Raw genomic sequence first — 25,190 nt, forward strand, 5'->3', positions numbered from 1 at the left:
TCTTTAGTAAGAGATATGTTTGCATCAGCTGGTCACTAATTGTGCCAAAACAATTTTAAAAGCATCAGTCCTCAGTAACCATCATAAATGGTTTTTGAAGTAAATAATATTGTTTTGATATTGAGTCAGTGTGATTCTTGTGTTATAAAGTTGAGTAATCATTGTAAATGGGATAATCAACAACAATAACAAATGTACACATTTTCACGCATGAAAGTCAATATTGCTAAAATAGGTTGAATGTGGTTATGACCAGTAGATTGCCAAACAACACCATTTCATTTTTGTTGTCCTCCCCCCTCCCCCCCCCCCATTGGAGTCAAAATCCTTTTACTGTGCAGATGTTTATTGTAATTGCATTATCTGGCATCAATTTGGCAATGTTTTGTGTCAGCTGCACTGTTACTTAGTGCACCAAGTTAAAACACCATTCCATATCTGTTGTCCCCACCAAAAGCTAGGAATTAAATCCTTAAAGTGTACAGACATTTCTTGCAATTGCATTATCTGGCATCAATTTGGCAATGTCTTGTGTTAGTTGTAATGTCCTATGCTGTTCAGCAGCAGCTGCTGTTGCTACTACCATAACCATTTCTGATCAACACTGAGGAGCCATAGTGGCTGAGTGGTTAGCATGCTGGACGTTTGACTGAAAGGATGTGGGTCAGAATCCTAAATTCTTGTCAGCCTGTTGTCAGTTAGCCTGGTGAGTCCAGTTGTTTATGAATTACATAATCTACTTGTGTTGATGTGCCATAAACAGCCAACCAAACCAAGTAAGACTGCCACTATTGCTGCTGTTGCTACTACTACTACTACAACTACTACTGCTATCACCGCCACCTTCATAAGACTGTAGATACTAATGCATATGCAGATATTTTTTTTACATACAATACTTTAACTTTGCCTTAAACTAGCTAAAAGAAAAGAATTGAAAACGAATAAGTTTTGTCAAATTCAACAAATTTATTTCTGTTGAATACAAAGTGAGAATTTGAAAAGAACTTACAGTATTGTGAATTAAATCCCAAACAGTCCAGAGAGTTCTATCACCAGACCTAATGAATAAATTTGTAACTAAATTCTGGTGGCATTCAAAATAAGCATTGATGTGCCTGTAGTGCTGAATACACTAATGTGGCAGTGTCCTGAAGTGTGATGATGTGCTTACAGTCTTCCAATTAATAACAGTAATTTAGATGTCTTTGTCTGAATTCACTATAATTCCAAATTAATGTTTCTGTCCATCAGTGTTGTTGTGCAGTCTGAAATTCAACAGAACAATAGTAAAATAAATAATTCCAATCAAACAAAATCTGGACACAATACAAATAATTCTGCTAAAAGATAATAAATGTAAGAATTAGTAATTTCTCTTGTAAACAAGATTATGAATCTCTCTACTTGACCGAGATCACAATTACCATTTTCAGGAAATACTCTGTCACTTTATGACATTTTTCCAATACCCTGACCCAGATAAACATTTTTCCTCTGTTGATAATGATCCTAATATTTTACTTACTCTCACAGAGAAATAGTAACTGTTTACAAAATAAAATTAACATAAATATCCCTAGTCAGGTAAACAATTATCTTGATTTTAGCCAAAGTCAAGTCCAGAATACACTTATACATAACATACAATCATGGACAGGAAATAACAAACACTACTACTACTACTACTTTTACTACTAGAGTCTTGATATAAGCCATAATGGATTCTTATATTTCAGCCAAACTGCAGACACTTAAAGCAAGAGTCTTCACTACAAAGTTTTACAATACAAAATAATACTGACAGCAAAACTACAAAATGAAAATAAAATGAAGACTGTAACTGAAGGACTAATGCACTTAAAAAATTAGATACTGATAAAGGTAGGTAATTGCATTGTAATAAATGAATCTGTCAAATTGAGTATGGTTTAAATAATATATTGGCACATACTTTTGCTTTTTCTAATGAGGTTTATTTTTCTTCTTTGTTAAAACTTGTCACATAAATCTAATTAGTATCAGTTGCTTCCTATCTAGAACAGATATCCATTTTTGGCATGGCTCTAATTAATGTTTAATGACAGGTGGTTAAAACCCCTGTTCCTTGAGAAGAAAATCTACACAAGTTCAGGTGTATTACCTGTCTAGTGCTTAACACTAAATTTTTCATATGCTTCTTTGCATGAAAAACATTGAATATTTTTTTTACCTTAATTATGTCATATTTTTCTGTGAGGAACCAAACTTATGGGCCCTGAACCCTCACCTTTGGACCGATTAAAAATTGTGTAGATCTGTAATTTTGGTATCTGGAGTAGGATTGGCTGTTATATTACTCTTCATGGTTCATCTGCCAACTTTTCATGTCCATTCAATGCTTCCGTAATAGGTTTTTAAAGATTAGTGTGAAACACGCAAACATGCAATCAGCCCCGCCATTGATTTTGAAATACTGGCATAGAACTAAATGCTTTTATCAGACTTGACCTTATCTATCCATAGAATGGTTGACCTCTACTAATATAACTATCTTTACTACTGAGGGATCGTTTAGTGAAAAGATTTGTGCATTGTTTAATACATGCATAACTAGATAAATATTACACATTACATATGCTAGGAGAACTTTAAGGTGTTTCCCAGAACATTTGTTTCAAATTTACATGCAGGGTATATTTTGGACATAGGTTTATGAATATATTCAAGGTATGTCGTTATGTCAAGGTCAGTTAGACTTCTTAAACCCAAAGGAGTAGGCTGACATGGTTCATTTTAGAAACCTTTTGAACCATTAGAGTACATGTTTCAATGTCCCAAGACACTTTTTTGTGTTTGACACAACATAATTTGATTGTGTGTGTGTATATATATATATATATATATATAAGAGAGAGAGACCCAACCCATGTAATTGTTGGCCCTTTTTCAACTCGTGTTTATAAAAACAGAAAATTAATTTGTTAATTAGCATTCTTGTTGGGTCACTAGCCAGTTAGACTGTGACTGCGAATCTTCAGCTGTTTTGCAGTTACCTAAGTGCTGCTTGTTTTGGTCAGTCTTTGCTGGCTGAACTTGATGTTTGGTTGTTACCTTGTACATCTTGTTTGTTGGAGTCGATGCTGACTGAACTCTGACATTTGGACCTTTCTTTCTCTACAGCTTGTTTGTCCATGTCCTTGCTGACCAAGCTTTGACACCTGGATGTTTCTTCCTGTGTAACATAAATTCATCTTGCTGTAACTTTTCTAATTTTTTTGCTCAGTTTTTGAAGATAAAAAAATCGGCACGGTCTTACAACAAAGCTTTCAAATTATGTAATTTTTTTACAAAATGTTGTTATTGAAGTGTTTCAGACACTTTCTGTAAGTTATGTGCATAATCAGGAGTATGTAAAGCATTACTTACCTTCCTTCATTTAAAAAAAAAACTTCCCACAATTTACCTTTGGGTTTATTTTTTATTTTTTTATAGAGTTTATGATGGATACCAATGTTTCATTTGTATAGGAATAACTCAGAACTACCATTTATTCTTGCTTATAAATCTAGTCCAGCTGTGAACTCCATGGAGCCAGATTTGCATTTGTGTGCCAGCAGTTTGGGGTCTGTGCAGTGTGTTAGGAGTAATCATTACAACAAAAAACAGAGACTCTGGTCTGCTGTTGCATAATGTGCTGGCAGATAAGGGTCTATCTTGTTTGCAGTTGAACTTTACTACATGAGTATATGTAGTAGTTGAGACTAACGTCATAATAAATAGTCATATAGGTAAATGTCTGCCTCTAGAGTATTATATATGGCTTGGTAAGACATAAAAACAGTCAGTTTTATTTATCTTTCTGTTTTGTAAGTGTCCTCATTTTCCCTTGTTCTCTGGTTTTATCATAAATATTACATTTTCAAAGTCATGACAAACAGATGCTAAATTTATATGTGAATGTTTCTAATTTGTATATTATTCCATCAAAACAAATGTTTCCAATTTCGTTAGGTCCATTTTGGATACTGTGCCATCAAAACAAATTTTTTCAGTTTCAGTATAATGCAATCAAATTTTTCCAGTTTGGATATTATACCATCAAAACAAACTTTTCCAGTTTTGATAATATACCAAGAAAACAATTTTTTTTAGTATGGATATTATGCCATCAAAACAGTTTTTTTTTCAGTTTGATATTATGCCATCAAACAAAAGTTTCTTTAAATTGCAGGTAAAATCATTGATTACACATTGGAGGATACATGTTTGATTGTCTCTTGTTCCATCTGATCACTCACCTATCATTTCACTCTATTTGCGACAAGGAAAACATAATAGATACAAATGTTATATTGCTCAAAAACCACAAACATAAGAGATACAACTGTCATACTGCTCAAAAACCACAAACATTATAGATACAACTGTTATACTGCTCAAAAACCACAAACATTATAGATACAACTGTTATACTGCTCAAAAACTACAAACAATAGATACAACTGTCATACTGCTCAAAAACCACAAACATAATAGATACAACTGTCATACTACTCAAACCACAACGCAATAAGAATAAGAAAAGAATGACAGATTAAATTCTCAAAGGACCAGCATGCTGTTGTTTAAGCATGCTCCATGTACATGCAAAAGTAGTTAAAACGTTTTTAGAGGGGTGAAAACAATGAAATTTTGTTCATGTTGCAGGGTACAAATGTGAATTAGCTATTATGACCTAAAGTTTTCATCACCAGTTGAGGTGAATTATCCGCCATCTAATCAGGCATGTCAGAATTGCATGCACACGTTACAGAGATCATAGATATGTATGACAGCTGTTCAGCAAGGTAAGTTTATCGCTTTTCTGAATGAAATCAATACCTCTTGAAATAAAACAACCACTGAAATCAAAACTGGCACAGATCAGAGAACTATAGGAAAGAATATAGCCAGGAAATGACATCACAGTGACCTTTGACCTCAGACTGTCAGCAAGTCTATAGTTACTAACTGTAAATAGATAAATGTTTTAAGTTATTTACTATGGTGTTTTGAAGTCTTTGGAGTGGCAAAACTGATGCAGTTAGTAAATCTATTGTTTGCTGTTTCAGTGAGAATAGGTCTTTGTCACAATTCATTTTTTGTTCTATAGATTTTTTGTGTCTCACCAGACCACTTAACATGAATAGTTAATTATAAGGTCCATTTCCGAGTGACTGCTTTTCAGTTTGTCATGAATTTAAATTTTTTTCTCTGTCTAGAATAGAAGAATGTATACACAGTAACATCTGTTCTTTCATGAGTATAGATTTTAATGCAATCATACTTGCTTCAAAAGCCATTTAAGTTTTTTGAATCAAAATGAAGATTGTTGTGCCACATCAGAAATTGTATTCTGGTTTCTCTTCTTTAACTTGTTTTATCCCTTTTCTGTCCTTCCTTGCTTCCTTCCTTCCTTCCTTTCCATATAATCTTCTTTTAATGTGAAACTGGAGAAAAGCCCCAAAACTATGGAGACAAGTGTTATGTCATTTTAAGGGTCATCCCACACCTTCAACTCTCTCTCAGTGTAATGAAATCTGGCAAGATAAAGGAGTCCAGCAGACTTTATTGGCCTTGGAGGAAGAAGTAAATGAATGTTTGACCAGCTAGCCTTTCACTCATTGTCCAGACAAAATGTAATTTGATCAGGCTGAATTGTATCCCTATTACCCCTAGCTAAATGATCCTTAGGACTCTCTTTCATCACTGATGTTTTTATAATGACCCTATAATCAGCTTTCAAGGGTCTTTTGTCCAGAGATTCAGTGTAGGTTTCTGGATTCTGGCTAATTTCTTTTCCCTCCCCTCCCCTTCTAACAGCCTACATTGTCAGGGAACAATCCCCTTCTTCAGGTGCTTGATATCTGCCTCTTCATTTTCAGTTTAAATGATGCTTCCTTTGCCAACACCTCCTCTGCTCTTTTGCAGTTTTATTGAAAAGAATCTAAATGGAACAATCTGCCCATCCCAGATGGACACTGAATGCAATTTTCAAATGGTTGCTTGATTTCATTCAACACCCTCTCTACTATTTTTTATCTTTTCATTTTGTATCCAGAGGTTCAAATTCTGGTTCTTTTGGTCAGATCTTTAAAATCAAAAGTAAGTAAATAATATAATAATACTGTATCTTAAGTTAGTTATAGTTCATTTTAGTTTTTTATTTATCTATTTATTGTTTATTTATTTGTTTATTTATTTATAATCCTGATACTAAAATGACCCACATGCACACTGGTATGCTTACTTGACCCAGTAGTAAAGGACAAAAATATGATAAGAAACTCCATTGCTATATCCATTCTGAGAAATATGAAACTCTTGTCAGTATCACATGAAATGAATTTCCTGTAGAGGTATGTGTGGGATTTCTAGGAGTTTGATACTCTGCTGATTTTAATCTTCAGCATTTGGGGATATAGCATGGTCCTAATAATTGTGATTCCTAGCATTTGCTCCTTATTTCCAGGCTACTTACAATCCCTCCTTTGACACCAATTTTATGGCTCACTAGAAATGTTCTTTCAAAAGTCTTAGAATTTTTTTTGTTTATTGTCACTTGGCCTTATAAAAATCATTTTTATTTGGTCATATTTGTTTACTTGCCCATATAAAAACCATATTTATGAGTACGAGACAAAACAAACCTCAATATAAAAAGTACCCCCCCCTTGCATATCCAAAAAGTATTTTTTAAATTAAATGACCTGAAACTGATTACATTACTTGTATCTGAACTGCACAAAAATACCCATTTTTTGTCAAAAATAAGAATAGTTCATTATCATAACAAAATGGAATTCCTGCTGAGCTGGGATACTTTCTTAATAGTCTTTTATCACCACAGCATCTGGTCGTGAAGTCTGGACATGCTGTTTCTGACACTTGGTCTCTATTTCCAGTCCACTTATAACCCCACTCCAGGCACCAAAATAGTATGACCCTACTAGAAATGTTCTCTTCCAAGTATTGAGTATGATTAAATCCAGATTTTCCCCTCCTTTCACCTGGAGCTAATGACAATTCGATGAGATCCAACTACCCTGTGCATAATACATACTCAAAGTTACTTCTTTTCTTTTTTTTTGTGTAAGGATTCCAGTTCAGGTAAATGAGGAATAACAGAATGATGATTTGAATGTTTTAGTTTTGACAAATGAGAAACATTACAGAAATATGGATAAATTTTTTTATGTTAGCAAACACTTATTGGTATTAATATCAAGTAGCAATCACAAGTACACAGCACCAATAGCAATTTGGCCAGTTTTCAAGCTGTATGGATGGCTGCCATGCAGTTGATTTCTCAAGGTAGGGAATCTTTGACTTGCTAAATGAAATACATTAACATAATAAGTTTCTAATTTCAGTAATAAATACACATATTAGTTCAAGAGAAATTAATTTAATGAAGAAAATTGATATTGCAAAACTGATTTTTTTTTTCTTGTAGTAGATCTAAATCCTGGCTCTCATTTCACTATGGACTAAATCAGAGATTAATTTTGAAAAGCAGAACAGATTGTCTTTTTTTTAAACGCCCCATTGAGTTTTTGCTTTTCACTCTTCATTGTTGTGGAGCTTTTGATACATCCAGACAGAAGAATTCAGCACTGATTAGGAAAGATAGGGGCCCAGGGATAATTCTCTCCCTCTTATCTTTGGCAGGATCATATTACATTTTAATGTTGTTTTCAATCCCTTATCAGAATTTTAATTTGTGTTGCCATGGTAACCAGATGAGGAAAGGCATGCTTTGGAAAGGATTTATTGTTAAAAGTTGGGGATGCAGATTGTGTCCCTCCCTGGATAATCTGACACAGTCTAGGACTCCCTATCCAGTTCCTCATCATCAGCATCAGTAACTGACAGATCACTGTGAGGAATATGGATGCATCATTTATAGGGCTGTTGTAGTCAACCCTCATTTATTCTACTATTTAGAAATGAATCCTCATTCACTCAACCAAAAAGAGTTGACTTTTTTTGTGACAGGATGATTGGCAGAAATATACACTTTGGTGATCATATTCAGTCCAACATGTACTTTTGTTACCACTTGGATTTTATTATATGGAGTAACACAGTTTTTCATTTCTTCTGTAATTAGGTTTTGTATTGCAATACATACAAAAATGTAAGCTTTGAATTTTTTTTCTTCTAATGGTTACATTTATCATAATATATATTGCTTTTTTTACAATCTGTATGTCATCAGGAGAGTTCTGGAGATCCAATATATTTGTTTACAGTTTATGGTTAATTAATTATTTTTATATTTTTGGACATGTAATGTTTGCCCTTTGCATTGAATATAAAAAGGTGGTCAGTACTTTTTAATAAATATTCATCACTCTGAAGTTGAGGTATGATCAAAATTGTAGTGTAATGTCCTTGATACAGTCAATGAATCGGCAACTCTACAGACTATTTTTCTCAGATTATGTATTATGGATTATAGTAATCCATTTCTAATTATATTAATTCATTTCTAATTAGATGCTTTGTTTTAACAGAAAATCTCTGCCGATTTTTTACAAAATTTTTATATATATTTTTTTTGTTCCATTTTTAGCAGTTAAGTATCAAACAAAATTTTAAGTTAACCATATCTTTGGAGGTCATATAAATGTAGCAGTCTAGTCATGTTAAGGGTGAGAAAGTTTTATTTATTATATATAAACTTAGCCATTTAGCCAAGTTCAAGTTTAGGAAAGTTTTATGTATTTAACTATATTTGTATATAAGGTATAATTAATTTGCTAAGAGTATGAAATTGAAATGTCTTTACATACTAGAAATGTATTTCATTGCATTGTTATAAAAATAATCAAAATGTGATGATGATCTGCTTCATTTCTGAAGTAAATATGAGAACTGCATAGATTATTGTAGCCATTATTCTATGTATAATTTAAGTGGGCTTACCTCACACAAACAATGTGTCAGATACAATCATATATCTCTTTCTGCAAGACCTTGCATTCCATTGTGCAATGTTATTGGCACCCAGGGATTTTGAGATGGTCTCCCTTGTGCAGAATGTATCATATTTCCATAAATCATGCCACATCAGCCTCTTCAACACATCCCAGAATTCCTACCTGTCATAACTATTCACAGCTAAAAACAGAAGTGACTGATCTTGTCCATGAAGGAAGCTTGTTCAGGAACATGCCTCCCATGTTGAGATGTGGATTGACATTTATAGACAAATGAATGTTATAGCCCAGCTGTATTTTGTAGCTACCAAATCCTTCCAACCTCATTATGAAAATGTAAATCAACACTAAATCACACTGGTAAGACTTTTTAATGGATATTAACTAGAGAGTATATTATTGACAGTACCTATAATTATCAAACCAGTTTGTGGCTTTCCAGCCTCCCTTTTTTAAGTTGAAATTATAAACAGCTATAGCCTTGACATTTATGAGGTTTTTCTTTCTCGTTACATTGTGCTAAGGCCGTAGTTACTGTACTCAGCCTTGCTCTATCTTGCACATGAAAAATGTATGCATGGCACATAAACTTTACGATTTTCTTCCACATGTTTAACACTAGGGAGGCATTGGAACCCATATGCTTGAAAGGAATTTGTGCAATGAAGTAAAAAGAGAATATAGGGGTAGTAAATTTGGACTGGGGAACAAAAGGCTTGTGGAGTTTCACTCTGAAATAGATTATTAGAATAATGAAATAGTTAAATGGAAAGGTGGAAATCATAACCAACCTGCTGCTTTAATGATGGTAAGTCAGATAGCATGACAAAAATGTCACTAGACTGACATCCTTTGATTTGTGTGGATGTACCTGGCTCACTTGGGATTGAAAATGGAGGCTTTAATTTGTAGAAATTATGCAAGGATGGGTAAACATTCAGTACCTATTGTTATGAATATAGAAAGTTATCCAGGGATCATTTTTCAAGGGAGACAACTGATAAGTACATATTTAATATCTAAATAATGCATTATATATATATATATATATATATATATATATATATATATATATATATATTAAAGATTTATAGTTCATTAACTAATATTAGTTAAAATGAAATAATTTTATCTAACATTGAAACAAATGTCACATGCTTTGAACCATAAGAAGAATATCTTTAACTGTTGCATATAGAACAATCAGTTTGATATGTCTGGTTTCTGTTGTACACATTTCTAATTTTAATATTAAATCCCTATAAAGCCATGGTTTATAGAATCTCTGATGTTTTTTATATCAATTAACTAATAATACAATATTAATTGTTAGAAAATAGAAAATGTTCATTTGAAAACTAGATCACAGTTTTCTGTATCCATATCTGTTTAGGCCCAATAACTTGATAGTTGTTTTTTATATCAAGTTTTCAACAAATCAAACAAAAGCAATAACTCAGTAAGAAAAATTACTTCTGACACCATTTTTATACTAAGTTTTAAAAAGTGCTGATGTAACATTTATTATTCATAGTCTGCTCCTATCTTGGTAGGCTGTTGATTACTTGCATATTTTGCCACTTGTAATAGACAACTATCCTTGTACTATTGTCAGTTACAAGGCCATGAAACTGTCACTTTGTTTAACATCCCTCTTCACTGGGGCAAATATTATGGTTATAACACTCTCTCTTTTATTGACAAGCCCTGTTTATTAGCCATTTGCCCATACAAAAATACATTTTATTTGTATGTCCTGCTAAGGTGGGCAGTTTATTGGTCTTGGAGAATCTGGTTTTATGTGGAAGAACATTAAAGTGAGAGTAATGGCCCCTGGATTGGGGAGGAAAAGTAAGCGTAAAATCTTGCACAGGTAATAATAAACTTGGGACCCTTGAGATTGTCGAGTGTGTAAAAGCAGTGTATTCTTTTTTCATGGCAGTATAATATCATGGCATATATACTTTTATAATGGAAACGGCATTACTATGTAGTGTTGGTTTGCCACAAATTTTACGTGTACTGGTATAAATAAACTGCATTATATTGGTGTCAGGACTCTTACTTTTTGTGTGAAGCAATTTCTTTGCCAAAAAGAAAATGGAATAATAACATAAGGTTTATTTATTTGATCACTAAAAACTATACAATTTTCTTAGCCAACTTTGTTGATTATACATCAGTAGGAAGTACAAATGGGATAGCATAAACTAAATTAATTATCCAAATGCTAGATAAACAGTTCTTGTTTTCAAGTCATTTTTTTCTTTCTTTCATATAGCTGTCTTTGACAAAGACATAAAACTAGTGCATGAAGACAGTATAGAAGATATTTAAAGGTGGATTATATTTATTCCTACAGGCAAGATATTTACCTTGCATTTAGAATTTTGTTTGAATCTATTACTTGACTATATCAGGGAAATCTGCAAATGCACCATACCTAGGCACACTAAACCATATTGCCAGAACGGTTTGGTTGATGGTTGCTTGGGGCCAGTATCTATAGGTTCTGATCTATAATTAGGAGATAGATAACCCAGAAATATTCCATCTACAGTACAAATATTTTTACATGGTTCATTTTTGTTTTTGGCAGGAAATAGCAATTTTATATTTGATTTATCAGTCAAAGGAATGAAGTTAAAGAGTAGGGTGGTGGTGGGGGTATGATCAAAATGAGTTTATTATTGATTATTGTCAGCAAATTAATACATTAATAGAAACGTTTTATATTAGTCCAGGTATTAACTTGTAATAGAGTGGAGACAGTACAGGTATTAACTTGTAATAGAGTGGAGACAGTATTAGTGGGGCTATTTTTATTCAGAAATATCTAAATCTGTTTGCATGACCTGTGATGATAATGGGTACAGTCTGCACAAGATGTTAAGATAACAGATACGCTAAACAATTGAATTTTTATCAATTTCCATGGCTGATTAGATCCTGGTTTATCTCTTTATTAATATTCCACTCATATCTTTATAAGTCATTCCTGCAAGGGTACAAACTAGTCATGCACAACTGAACATCTCATTGCAATTCATCCCATTATAATGATACAGATTAAATCAGGGCTTTTAAATTACATAACTACAAATGGCATGACAACTACATCATTTTTTTTTAAATTGGGGGTATATATTTAGGACCTTTCATGGCAGTTTAATTTCAGATAAAATTTTGTGTACATTGTAAAAATGTAGTTTCAAAAACAACAAAACTGTTGCTATAAACAGGGATACTCTGAATGTGTTCAGAACAGAGTCAGGTGATACACATGATGAGGCTGTGTAATGTATTCCCTCGTTATAATGCTGTCCTTGGGATCCTTATAGTGAGACTGCATTGTAATAAAGTATTTACCATCAATGAATAAACTGGATCCATGATCATTCTCACCTTATAACAGGAGTTGTATTATAATGAAGGACATTATAGTAAGGGATTGTTGTATATGCATTATGGTAATGGATGTAATGAATAATGATCACAACATTACGATTTTTGTTATCCCAAGTGGCATACATTTTTAACATAGTACTGTGATAATTGTGTCAATTATGACTGCTTGTAACAATATAGATTTGTTTGAAATCTCCCACAAGGGCCTCATTCTAGTCGGTTGCTGTTGCCATCAATCAATATATTGACGAATTGACATTCTTAGAACAGGCCTAACCTTAATTTGGACGACCATTCAGAAGATTATAGGTGCATTAGGAATAATTGGAGAAACAATAGAAATATTGGAATTGATAAAGGCTTGGGTTATACTTTAGAGGGTGTTTTGTTTGTCCCTATTGATGCAGGGCTGCAGAGTTTGTCACAAGAAGCAGTCAGATCAGAATTTTACGGACTGTTGGGTTGAGGGATTTAACTCTTTCTGGCAGGTCAGTCTAAAAGTGGCGATATTGAAGGCTTCAGAAATGGATATTTTTACGGAAGAAGGCTCCTGGTGCATTTAAAGCATTTCCCAAATGACTCTTTGGACCTCAAAAAGCATTAATTGGGTTTCAGATTTTCGTTCATGTGAGAGAAAGGTGCCACAGCTTTATAAACAAATGAAAAAGTCTAACGCCACTAAAAGCCATTCCCACAAATTTTAAACGAATTTTCTTGTTTCATTAGGTACAGATTTGCTTGGAATGGACACATCGAGAGTGACATTTCTTAACAGGACCCTTGTCTTGTTGTAAACATCTTGAAACAAAAAGAAATCTCGAAATACAAAGACTTAATTGAATTACTTTTATGTTACCGAAATTTTCATAATTTTCCAATATATAAGGCTTCATTACAAACAAAACACGTGCCACTTTCTGAATCCATAATTCTGAAAATTTCTGAAATGGACCGTAGTGGGACATGTTTTGTCGTTTATTTTTTACATTCATGCAGGTTTTATAGAAATGAAATTGATTAATTTTAATTTTTCATCCGTTTATCTGTCATTTAGTATTAAACCTCAAGTCATGGAGATTTTTTTTGCTCTCTCAAAATGAAAAATTGGAATTAATATTGTCATTTTTATTAGGTTTCACAAATTTACACCATTACAGTATATTTTTCATTTGCTTACATTTAAAGATAAGGAACAAACCTAGATTGGTTGGCAGATGATTTGTATTGTAAGGACTCTTTCTCTCTCCCCCCCCCCCCCACGTTATTAGGATCACCGTTTAAATATGGCCTTACTTAGTCTGTGATATACTGGCTCGAAGAATTTTTGGAGCCAGAAGGCTTTCCCTCAACACCTGTCACTCATTAGACGCAGACCTTTTCCTAATATACATGGTTAGAATGTGGCAATTCCTGCTATTAGCTCCAGCGGAATAGGTACCTGGTTTTAGTCATTAGGCAAATACCCTCATCAGAATTAAGAAAAAATTGCCTAACTTAACACATTACAGAAATGCTGATCAGCGAACAGCCAGTATGACGATGTATATAAAATGGATAAATTTACCTAGTTTATTGGCTTAGTAATTTCTTTAAATGATCTGTTTTGATGTTAACTTGTCTATACCCAGGATATGTAGAATGAAAGATCCATTATTATATATATATATATATATATATATATATATATATATATATATATATTGGCCCACCTTTCCCAAGCAAGACTGACTTACGGAATTATTATATTATTACTGACTAGTGAAAATGTTACTTACAGTTTATCCGTTTATTCAGTACAGGCATATTTAGATTAAATCTCCGAACTCAGTGTCTCATAAATCATGTTGTGTGAGGTTGATGTACCTAATGTTTTCATACATGATTTCAGATAGTTTATCGACAATTCTGTGCTTAGGGGGTAGACTTTGATTGTCAAGTAAACATGTTATATTTGACGGATTTGTGTAATAGACATCATCTACAGTAATGTTGTAAGTTTCAGCCATCCATGTCAAAGCTGTGAAATCCTGAAATGATCTCGGAAACAAATGGTGTGATATTGGGTTGAAATTTAGAGAAATTACAGTGACGTTAATGTATAATTAACTCTGTTAAGTTTACATGGCAGTTCTAGTTTGAGGCTCTTTGATGTTTTAAGAAGGTGGTCTTCACCGACCGTACTCGCGTAGATATTTGTTGATAGGTTTTAAATGTGGGTTTGACACAAGTACATTAGCGTTATTGCCCCGTATTATGATTCATGCACTGATAAGGCACCTTGAAAACATTCATCATTCACTGCTGATTTTTTCCGACAAATTTATGTATCCGTACTGTCATGGGGTAGAATGTACGTGTAACCTGAGGTGCATCAAAGTTGTGAATTTGAAGTAAGGGGCACCTGCTAATGATGATTTGACTAATGATGCGTGAGAAACAGTTTTTAATCTAGACAGGTCCGGGACAGTTGATGTCTATACAAAGTGCCAGCTAATCACACCGCTCTTCCCATGTCTCATTGTATTATATTTCAACCCGTAGAAAGAACTCGGGTCGAAATGTTTGTGCATGTACATTGGGTAATTAGGTCATGCAAGACGGTATATTTGATACAAATGCCATATGATACTGTGCGAGTATGTAGTGCTACAGGAAACAAGTTTTAATGCACAAAAACGATGTAAATGAAAAACATTATGTAAATGTCTTACCTTTACTTTTAACGTATGTCAGGTTTATGAATAACAATCAGAAACCTGACGTGTCAGATTTTCTTTCTCAAAATGACGCATATTGTACATATTTTCGAATAAATTGCGCTTTTTACGTAAGTGGTTCTGTTAAAAATGTTAACACTTTGTTAAACAATCTGCTAGATAATTTGACATTCATATTTGTAAATGAAAACAATATTTTACTGTTGTGGATGTTTAACAAACGATAAACAAATAAATAATTGGTCATTGACAGTATTCCGCTTGAGGCCAAATTAGAATATCTGGTTAGATTACAAAACGCTTAATTTAATTTTCATTTTACCATTTGTTATTAAAGATGAAAGTGTCGTTAGCAGTCTTTCTTTCTGTTCAAGTTTTATATGTCATTTTATATCCACAAGGATACAGAAAGGACGGGGCATCTTTATTTTGGGTATACATATTTGTACACTTCAGCATGCAGTATAAAATAAGTTGTTTAGTTACAGCCAATATAAGATTTTGGTGGGCTGTTTTGGTTTTTTTTTTTTACTAACAACAATACCTGAATTGTATATAGTACTGCAATACAGCATCGGCTGTTATGATGGTATATTTATACACAACCTAAAATACCGGTAGTCTTTCTATACTTTAAAAGTTCCCGTGGCTCGGTGATTCTAACAGGGGTCTTCCCCGAGTTCTTCCTCAACCAGTTATACTGGCCGCCATGCATCATGCGCTGAAAAATGGCGTTAAACCCAAAACAAAGACAACAACATTACTACTACAAAATTAGGATTTTATTTTTTTGTCGAGTAAAATCTTAGAACTGTGTGTTAATTGTCAATGGAACAAAATCGTGTCAGACATCGCTAATCACATTTCGTCAAAAGGTGTATGGAATTTGTTACCACTTTCTTCAAGGTTATGTAGTCAGTGTAATGAACATGAACGAGGTTATCAGCTCTCTGACCCAAATAAATGGAAAAAGATGTCTAGTTTTCATCACGTTTGGAAAGATTTTGCAGAAACACAGCCTAATTTCTGACAAATTTAAGATCCTTTCCTTATCATGTTTACCAATTATGTAAGAGATAGGTTGTGGAGTGCCAGATTCAGGTTCCAGTATCCTTACACTTTTCCAATTTTAGTAAATTTTGCATAAATATAGGCCACTGATGTATATATCTAAAAGGTCACACTTGTCTTAAAGATGAAAGTGTCGTTAGCAGTCTGTCTTTCTGTTAAAGTTTTATATGTCATTTTATATCCACAAGGATACAGAAAGGACGGGGCATCTTTATTTTGGGCATACATATTAAAGCAGGGATATCTTTACAGTATACAAATGCATACAGGTCAATGAATGCATTTGTTCGACCAACTTATTTAAACCTTTCTTCGTATTCCTTGTATATTTTTTTTGTACAGATTGCTTGAAGACCATATTTCGACCATTTTTACACTCCCCACGCTGTTCTTCCGTTATGGTTGCTTACGTACAATCATTTCTTATTTGTTTCTCCGGTAATTCATTTATTTATCTGTTTTCAGGGGTTCACACTAACAAATGCTTACTTAATGCAGGCTCTGCTTTAGACTGGTAATAGAATTCATGCGGGAATGCAGTTTGCCATTTTGTCATTCGCAGTGACAACCATTAACGGGGCTATCCGTCTTTCTCTATCTACAATACTTATCTAGTGATGAAGGGCTACTGACAATTTCTAAGTCATCCTCAGTGTTTATCTAGTATTGCCAAGAAAATGTGCCCATCCAACAACCATTTGGGGTAAATCACATGCCTGAATAATTCAAGAAATAGCCAGGGAAATGTTGATTTGATTTCTTTCATCAAGACGGCTTTAAAAACTAAATCCTTCAGTTAATAGATCTCCAACAAAACTTGTTTGAGAGTTTTGTGCATTTACCGTGGGGTGTGTTTGTGGGCTTTTAGAAATTAGATCACGTCAATCTGGTAAAACAGTCACTTCAGTATTCGATTTTGTATATTGATAAATAATTCCCCCTTTGTTGCAGCATCATGGAAATAGCCTCCAATACATCTACAGATAACATTTGTTAGTCTTTCCATATTCATTTCAAATTGAAGTTGTATTTTGTAATTCATTTCTAAGATACAGTGATTTATCAGTTAAGATCAGTTTCTTCATTATAAATTTAATTTCATTTTTGGAGGAATTGACTGTAATTTTTCATTCTGTTTGTCAAAAGGACACATGTTTCTTCAGTCCGATCATTTTTACGGCTGTGGAATGTTTTTCCTATTAACTTTTTTTTTGTTAAGTAATTGTAACTATATGCATCATGACTGTTTAATTGGCGGTGTTTTAAAAACCCAATGTAGCATGTAATACAGAACTGATTTTAAACTTCTTGCAGCCACATGAAATAGAACTGTGTACTTGACAAAAAATATATGCAAACCTGCTGCAATTTCTGAAACAAGTTTATGTACACTGATGTTAGAAAATCTATTTAATAACTACGTCTAAATAAATTAAGACCAACATATTGATCGTAAATCCATAAAAATAAACACGTTTCCATATTTCTGGGATAATAACTTTAGGCAAATGGTCCGATATGATCCACTAATGAGAAATGATGGATGTGAAAACGTTCATGTATACGAAAAGTGGGTTTTTGTTACCAAAGAGCTAGGAAAAAAAGATCTATGGTTTCACTTTCACAACAGTTCACACTGATGGCATGGCAGGGGTAAGGATATGATAAGAATGCTGAATGAGCTAATTAAGTTAATCTGTGTTAATCAGATGTAGTCGGCTATATGGGTCTTGCAGCTGTTGCTAGCAGGCTTGTAATAGATGATCACCAGATATAGTGTTGATGTATTCCCCACATGGAGGGGGGTGATGAACCGAATTGTATAATTACTGTGAGCACATTATTTCTTTTTCTCTCTAATTTATAGTTTAGTTTCTTTCCTTCATTAGTTTGGTATAAAATTGGAAAGAATACTTTAAAATATTTGTTACCACGTATTAGTATAACTTAGTAATTTTCTGCATTTTTATGTCTCACTTAGTTTTTTTCTTCCATCATTCCTTTGATAAGTGACACAATTTATTATTTATTATTTACTTTATAGACACTTCGATAGTTGGGTTGCAAATTTATTTACTTTGTCATTCCACATGTATTACTTTTAATAACCGATATATCTTCCTTTCTTTTTATTTATTGTTTTTTTTAAAATATATTTATGTTTTCATTCTGGTATAAATGGACAATCATTTTATTGTTTATTTAGTTTCAATATAAAACCAGGTATCCAGAAGTATTTTGGCCAGACGGATCACTGATTGAGCAAATTTACCAAAAAGTTGAACAGTCTGGAAGATTTATCAGTGACACTTCAAATGTTGATGGACCTTGAGTCATTTCTATGATAAAATTTTGTCAGATCTTGCCGGCAAGTGTCCATTTACCAGTTCATATCAACATGTTCTTTGTTGTTATATTTGGTTTGGGGTTTAACGCCATTTCTCAGCGCAAAATAGGCGGCTATACATGAATGTCGATATAACTGGTGGGGAAAGAATCCGGGGAAAACCACTGTCACACCACCGACCGACGAGAAGTTACTGACAGCTTGCTAAACATACCCCACATTGGCCAAGCCCTTGACATTAACTCACGCGGATGGAGCTTTGATTGCAGTGATCGGAAAAGGCGAGCGCTTTTATACCACTCGGCTCTCCCGGGGCCCAGTCATTTATTTTATTATATACATGTGCTTGTTTTGTACAAACTTTCACCTATATCATCATCATCATCATCATCGTTGTCGTCATCAGCAATCATTTTCTATTTTTTTGTGTCCAATATAAAGTAAGCATTTAAACAGTAACCTATTTGAAGCAAAGTAGTAACCTATTTAGGTTTGATCTAAAATTTATATTAAGTTATTGTTATTCCTAATATTTCAACATCATTACAAAGTCTGTTTTTTTTTTCTACGTCCAACACATTCACCAAAAAATACGACATAAGTTAATAATAATAATAATAATAGACAAAATGCAAATGATCTTTGCCATCGTATATCTTGACATCTCTTCTCGCTTCATATTTTTAAGGGGTGTATTTATTGTATATTAGAATCGAACTTGGTGGCGTATATCCAAGATGCTATTAGTCGGCATCTTTTTCATGTGTAATTTGAATTTACCTTGCGCAAAATGAGATGATTCATTCAGTACAGTTTGTCAGTAGGTGTAAATAGCTCAAACTTTTTCATACAATGTTATGCTAAAAAATAATAATCAACCTTATATATTTAAAACCATAAATTACACACTACTGCAATACGTTAACACACACGTATGCCAATGTCCTCAGTTTTATATATATATATATATATATATATATATATATATATATATATTTCTATAGATCTGTTTTTCAGATATTTTGCTACTCATTACAGACCCAATTTATGAAGACGAATATTCAAACTTGACCAATTAGCAAAAGAAAATTATTTTGTATTTTCTTTAAAAGCCATCAAACTAGCAGCCAGTTAATTTATTATGATACTTTTGTAGCTTGGTAATTTTGTGGTACCGATCCTAACCATATTTATCAGGAGTTAAGGGTTTAGGAGAAGAGAGAGGAATTTTCTTGTAATGAGAAAGTTTGGTTGGGGAAAGTCGTTAGCAACCGAAGTTGAGTGTCTCTTTCGCCCTATTATTAGTTGAAAGAATTTCGAGTTTGCTGTACTTTGATGCAAGGATGGAAAGGACGGCTTATTATTTGTGGATGGTCGAAATGAAAGAATCATTTCCCAGAAACCTAATCTGGACATAGCTGCTCCTAACGAGTCCCAAGAAGTCATTTGTAATCCAAAATGGTCACTTAGAACTTGACAAAACCCTCATCAATTTTGTCTCATTGTCAGACTGAATCATGCTTCAAATCTGGCAATAATCACTTCATTGTTTTTGCTATATGAGATTGCCACAGCATTGTCATGGGAATCCCAAAAGTAATTTCCTAAAAAAATTCAAAAAACCTTTTTTTTAAATAAAAAAAAAAACAGAACTTGTGCAATTTTACTTCCCAGGTCAAATTGTTGACCCTGCTAATGAGTAAAGTTGGGCTGAACCCAAGTGCCACAAATTACTCTGCTTGCCTAGAACCTTTCTGGCGCCAGTGTACAGAGACTAGCTATTAATCATTTCCCCCTGAATTTGACAGGTTGTCCACATTTGCTGTAAACCCACTGCTAAGGATTATTGGATCCTACAAGAGATTCCCAGATGAAATTGGTTTTATCAAAATAAATTTATAAAGCTGGGAAATTCGAGGTTTTAGATTAAAAGAGAAGAATAGTGAAGCTATGATCGGATTTCTTTTGTTTGCAGTAAATCCCGAAGAGAATTAATATGAAATATTCCATCCAGAGTTATTTCCCTTGATCTTTTGATTCAAAATGTTTGCTGCATAATTTTCACTTTTTAATTTTTTTAGAAAGGAAGTGAATCAGAATGTTAATAATAAAAACAATTTAAAGAACATGCACATACATACATACATACATACATACATATATATATATATATATATATATATATATATATATATATATATATATATATATATATATATATATATATAATGTGTGTGTGTGTGATACTGAAATAAATTGTTGTCTCTAGTCTAATTAACATTACATATACATGAATAGTACTTTCAACTCTGAGTATTACTTTTGACTTTCGAAATAAACTATATCAACACAACCAAACCACATTCGCAACTACACAACTGTTTTCCTGCTCATGTAATTTTGTCCTTTTCTTCACATGATTATATTTTTTGGGGCATTTACCAAGATGCAATTAAATTACTGTGTCAGACTGTCAGATGGAAATGTCTCAGAAACCTCCAAAAACTGAGAGAAGAAAAACTGATTCTAACAAAGATATACGGACTATGTATATTAGAAACGCCATTGTCTAATGGCATAGGTTTCAAGTGAAACCTATACCCTGTATAATTGACTATGTCAGTTTCCGCCCTGCCAGTCCAACATGCGAAACCTACACCATTCTCAGTGAGATCTTGCAGTAATTGCCTGCCAGGCTTAATAATGGTAGGAAATATTTTCTGGTAGGAATTTTTCTTGATAACCTTCCCTGACACCAATTGTTGGGAGGGAAATTGCTTTTGTTTTGATAAGAGAGATCAGACTCTTTAGAATTTTATTCTTCCTGTTACTCATTCTCTCCAGTAGGGGTCAGAGATTATGGTGCTTTGCAAGATTTGGATCTTCAGGGGTCATCCAAAGTTTCCAAACAGAAAACAAGTCTTTAAATGTCATATGCTTTATATAGGTGCTGTAAATGTATGGTGTTATGATAGTTTTGATGGCATTTTGCATGTGTGTAGAAAAAGAAACATTTTATTTTTTACTGTATATATATTTCTTCAATGACTATTTTGGGTGGATTGTCATGTGATTTCGTTGTAAATGAACATAAATTACACATCCAATGATACTGTGTTAATGTCTAACTGTTGAGTCATGATTTCCTAGATGCAGCTTCTTTTAGTAACTTACCACCCACTCCCACCCCTGCCCGCCTTCCCCAAGCTACCATATGCAAGCTTCACTGAGCTGTTTACATAGCAAATATTTTAAGTTCTCAGGTTTTGGAAACTTTACAGAATGTGTCTTAAACTGTACATGATAGTGTGTTATGCTTGTGTATACTGTACATGATAGTGTGTTATGCTTGTGTATATGTAAGACATATGGAATAGAATTCATACCTGATCACTTTTTATGAAATCATTAATTAACAAGTACATCATGTTTTGCAAGAAAATCTTGCATGATGTAAAAACAAATGTGGAATAGGTTATATGATTATTTTGTTAAGACACGTTAGAGTATTTAATAAATTTTAGTTTTGTGCAATTTTCATTGAAGCACGGAAGCTTTTTAATCATTCTGATAGGTGACTGTATAACAATAATTTTGATACAACTGTCATAATTTTGGCTTCAGTTTTTGTACAATATACACAACTGTCTTCAAATGGTCAATGTTTCCTACACCTTAAAAGAACCAGGTTCTTTCTTAGCAATAGCATAACATGAAAGTTTTAGAAAACGATGCCATTTTTATCATCTGCAGCATATTAAAAATTTTTTTATATATTATTTGGTTAATTGGTTCACATAAATTAGACAATATATAATTATGCTGGGAATACATAATTAGTATTAATTGTCCTCCATATATTATAACTTAACATTTTTCCTCCTCCATATCAGTTGAATTTCAGGATGCTTTGTAGAGATAAGGAAGCTACTAAGAAAAAACCTGACTCATTTTAGTTATATATTTACATCTTTGATATAATAGCCATATATACCTCCTGTTCATCAGGTAAATTGGGAACATTATGTGTTATTTAAATTAAAATCTTGTTTTCTTTTTCTGTTATAGGTTTATTAATGCAAGAAGAAGGATAGTTCAGCCTATGATTGATCAGTCAAATAGAGCAGGTAAATGATTTGTTTGTCTGTCTGCCCATAAATGTCTGTTTCTGACACCCTCTATATATATATATATATATATATATATATATATCAGGGCATTCTTCTGAACCTGGAGACCGCTCCGGTGGTCTGGTAGTTAGAGCATCCACCTCGAATGCGGGAGGTCATGGGTTTGATCCCCGGCTGAGTCATCCCAAAGACTTACAAAAATGGTATTAACAGCTTCCTCGCTTGGTGCTCAGCATTAAGAGGTTAGTGTTAGGACTGGTAGGCCTGGTGTCAGGATAATGTGACTGGGTGGGACATCATGCTACATGTCTGTGGCATGATGCCTCAGTGCTGGACATCACTATAAACTGCCACATTGCAGACATCAAAGCGATATGACTGAAAAATTGTTAAAGCCACGTTAAAAATCCAAATCACACACACACTCTTCTGAACCTGGAGTTTTGATCTTCATTAGAGACAATTTTTTAAGCGATAGAATCCCCAAATTTATTCCATGATTATAAAGATGACATAGACAAGGTACAAATATGTATATAAAACAAGTGTTAATCCATCTTCAGTCTCAAAAATATTATATAAAATAATCATCTCATAAGGTTCAACTGGCACACTGCTTGGAAACTTAAACCTTTCTCACTATTTAAAAATTACAGTGAGCAAGTAAGTAACACCTATCTCTGATTACACTCCATTTTTGTAACACCAGCTGCTCCTTCTTCCAGCAGGAAATCTTTATCCCAAGATACTGTGATTGAGCTGATGATGTTACAAGAATGATTACTTCCCCAGTCCAGTGCTGCCTTGAAAAATTACCAAATCTACTAACAGATGCTAAAAGGAACTTCATGTTATATGAAGAAAATACAGTGTTGAAAATCTGTATTGCTGGTTTTATAGACACCTAACCTTTTATTGACACTTGTCTTGTGTTGTAATATTCAATATGTAGGTTTGTAAATTTTTCTTGAAATAAACATAAAATTGAAGGTCATACAAATCAAGTAGAATTTACATGTCTTGAAATTTTTCAGCAAGATTTTGTTGATGTTTTTTTGTGTGTGTGCTTTTTATTAGTAACTTCAGAATGTATCACTACAGATAGTCATCAGTCTCAATTTGTAGTACTATCTTTAAGCTGTTTTGTAATTAAATCTTGGTAGGGGACTCCTCCAAAGATCAGCTGGGGGGGGGGATAATTCACCCTGGTGGGTCTTCTTAAGCTTCAGTTTTATTTCTTCCCCTTTGGTGTGGAAATGCCAATTAGAGCTTTGTGATGTTAGAAATACCTACTTTACCACTAAAGGCCACATTAACAGGGTCAGTAGTTTGTGTCTATTACTTCAATATACATGTACTGTCTTGTTTGAAGGAATTTGGTAACTGCAGAGTTTTTGGCTGGGCTCCTGGCCATCATCTCCAATATATCCCAAGAAAAATGAAAATTCCATGTCGATAGTTATGAGGAATTTAAGTACCTTTAATATTGCAGACTATTTATCTGTTGATAAAAATTATTAAACATATACAGATATAGATATATATATTATCACTATATGGAAAACTTTCAGATTAATGAGTCCATTTTACGATAAGGTTATTTCTAGCACAACCAATGTTTTAAAAGATAATAATTAATTTATTTAAAATTAAAATTAATTACTTTGATCAGAACATTTCTTTTGAGATACCATGATTAGTGGTAAAAATTTATTTCCCTTAGCCTGCTTGCCATGTCTCCTGTATGAAAGATAGGACATGGATCAAAATTTTTGTGGTAAATTTTCATTCTGTTTAATGAATTTTTTTTAATAAATTTGAGATATTCTCTGACAACTAAAAGCTGCAGTGGTGCAGTGGTAAACACACTAAACTTGTGGCCAAAAGGTTACAGATTCAAATCCTATCATGCAATCAGCCTGGGTTTTGTTACCATGATGCATTCTTGCAGTAGTTAAAACTAAAACGGTTTTCCAAGTTTAGAAGAACAGATATCCACAAAAAAGTATATTTTAATTATGTCAGCAGTTTCCTGTAAGGGAATAAAAAGGGCATTAATCACTGTACAAGAAAACTGTAGAAATCCATGTATCCACATGATGCATACAGCATTTCCCCCATGATCAGACCAGGGAACAGTGTAAAATAATTGTCCTGTGAGTGGGCTTCATATCAAATGGATTTATTTTTTTGCAAATATTTGCCAAGACTTGGTAATAAGGGAGGATGCATTGACTAACAGAGAAACAGTTTCTGGATTGCATACTTGTACAGATTGCTTACTTGTACTTCCCAAAACTGGAATGACTGTGAATGATCAATTGCTGATTATACGGACCTAATGAAAGCCAGTAGTTTTGTTAAGGAAGTGATTTTCTAGATGTTGACTTAAATCCATTGGGTCAGTAGATTTAAATCACCTTTTTCTGACAAATGATTTCAAAATAAAATGAATGGTCCTCACACCCAGTTTTTGGGTTATTTGTTTAGAAACCTGAACACCTTCTTTACTATTAGTATTTCCATTAAAAGAGCACCTTGTATAGAAAGT

The 25,190-nt window shown here is 33.2% G+C and overlaps 2 protein-coding genes across 4 annotated transcripts in view; one reads left to right on the forward strand and one right to left on the reverse strand.

Moving 5' to 3' along the window:
• The window catches only part of LOC149805221 (homeobox protein Meis1-like), a 170,040-nt gene that overhangs the window by 139,233 nt on the left and 5,617 nt on the right, over nt 1-25,190 (forward strand). For all 3 annotated transcript variants that reach the window (XM_089948592.1, XM_089948599.1, XM_089948608.1), the window contains exon 11: nt 22,578-22,636. In XM_089948592.1, the coding sequence (XP_089804718.1) occupies nt 22,578-22,636 (59 nt within the window). The remainder of the gene's footprint in view (nt 1-22,577; nt 22,637-25,190) is intronic.
• On the reverse strand, nt 946-18,922 carry LOC149805223 (uncharacterized). Its single transcript, XM_089951252.1, has 4 exons — nt 18,871-18,922; nt 4,864-4,992; nt 3,094-3,214; nt 946-1,268 (listed from the first exon to the last, which is right to left on the reverse strand). Exons 1-4 carry the CDS (start codon nt 18,920-18,922, stop codon nt 1,235-1,237), a joined length of 336 nt encoding a protein of 111 aa, XP_089807378.1. The 3' UTR covers nt 946-1,234.

This window comes from Sinohyriopsis cumingii, chromosome 2 (genome assembly GCF_028554795.1).
Source record: "Sinohyriopsis cumingii isolate HCF-2022 chromosome 2, ASM2855479v2, whole genome shotgun sequence".
Taxonomy (NCBI): Eukaryota; Metazoa; Mollusca; class Bivalvia; order Unionida; family Unionidae; genus Sinohyriopsis; species Sinohyriopsis cumingii.

What these genes read in the sequence shown, in the direction of transcription:
- LOC149805223 (XM_089951252.1), bottom strand. Translation starts at nt 18,922, where the DNA reads ATGATTGCTGATGACGACAACGATGATGATGATGATGATGATATAGGT. An exon ending in TGATGATGATATAGGTGAAA is followed by an intron (nt 4,993 to 18,870) that starts GTTTGTACAAAA and finishes ATCTATTTACAG; the next exon opens with TTAGTAACTATAGACTTGCT. An exon ending in CAACAAACAAGATGTACAAG is followed by an intron (nt 1,269 to 3,093) that starts GTAACAACCAAA and finishes GTTGAATTTCAG; the next exon opens with ACTGCACAACAACACTGATG.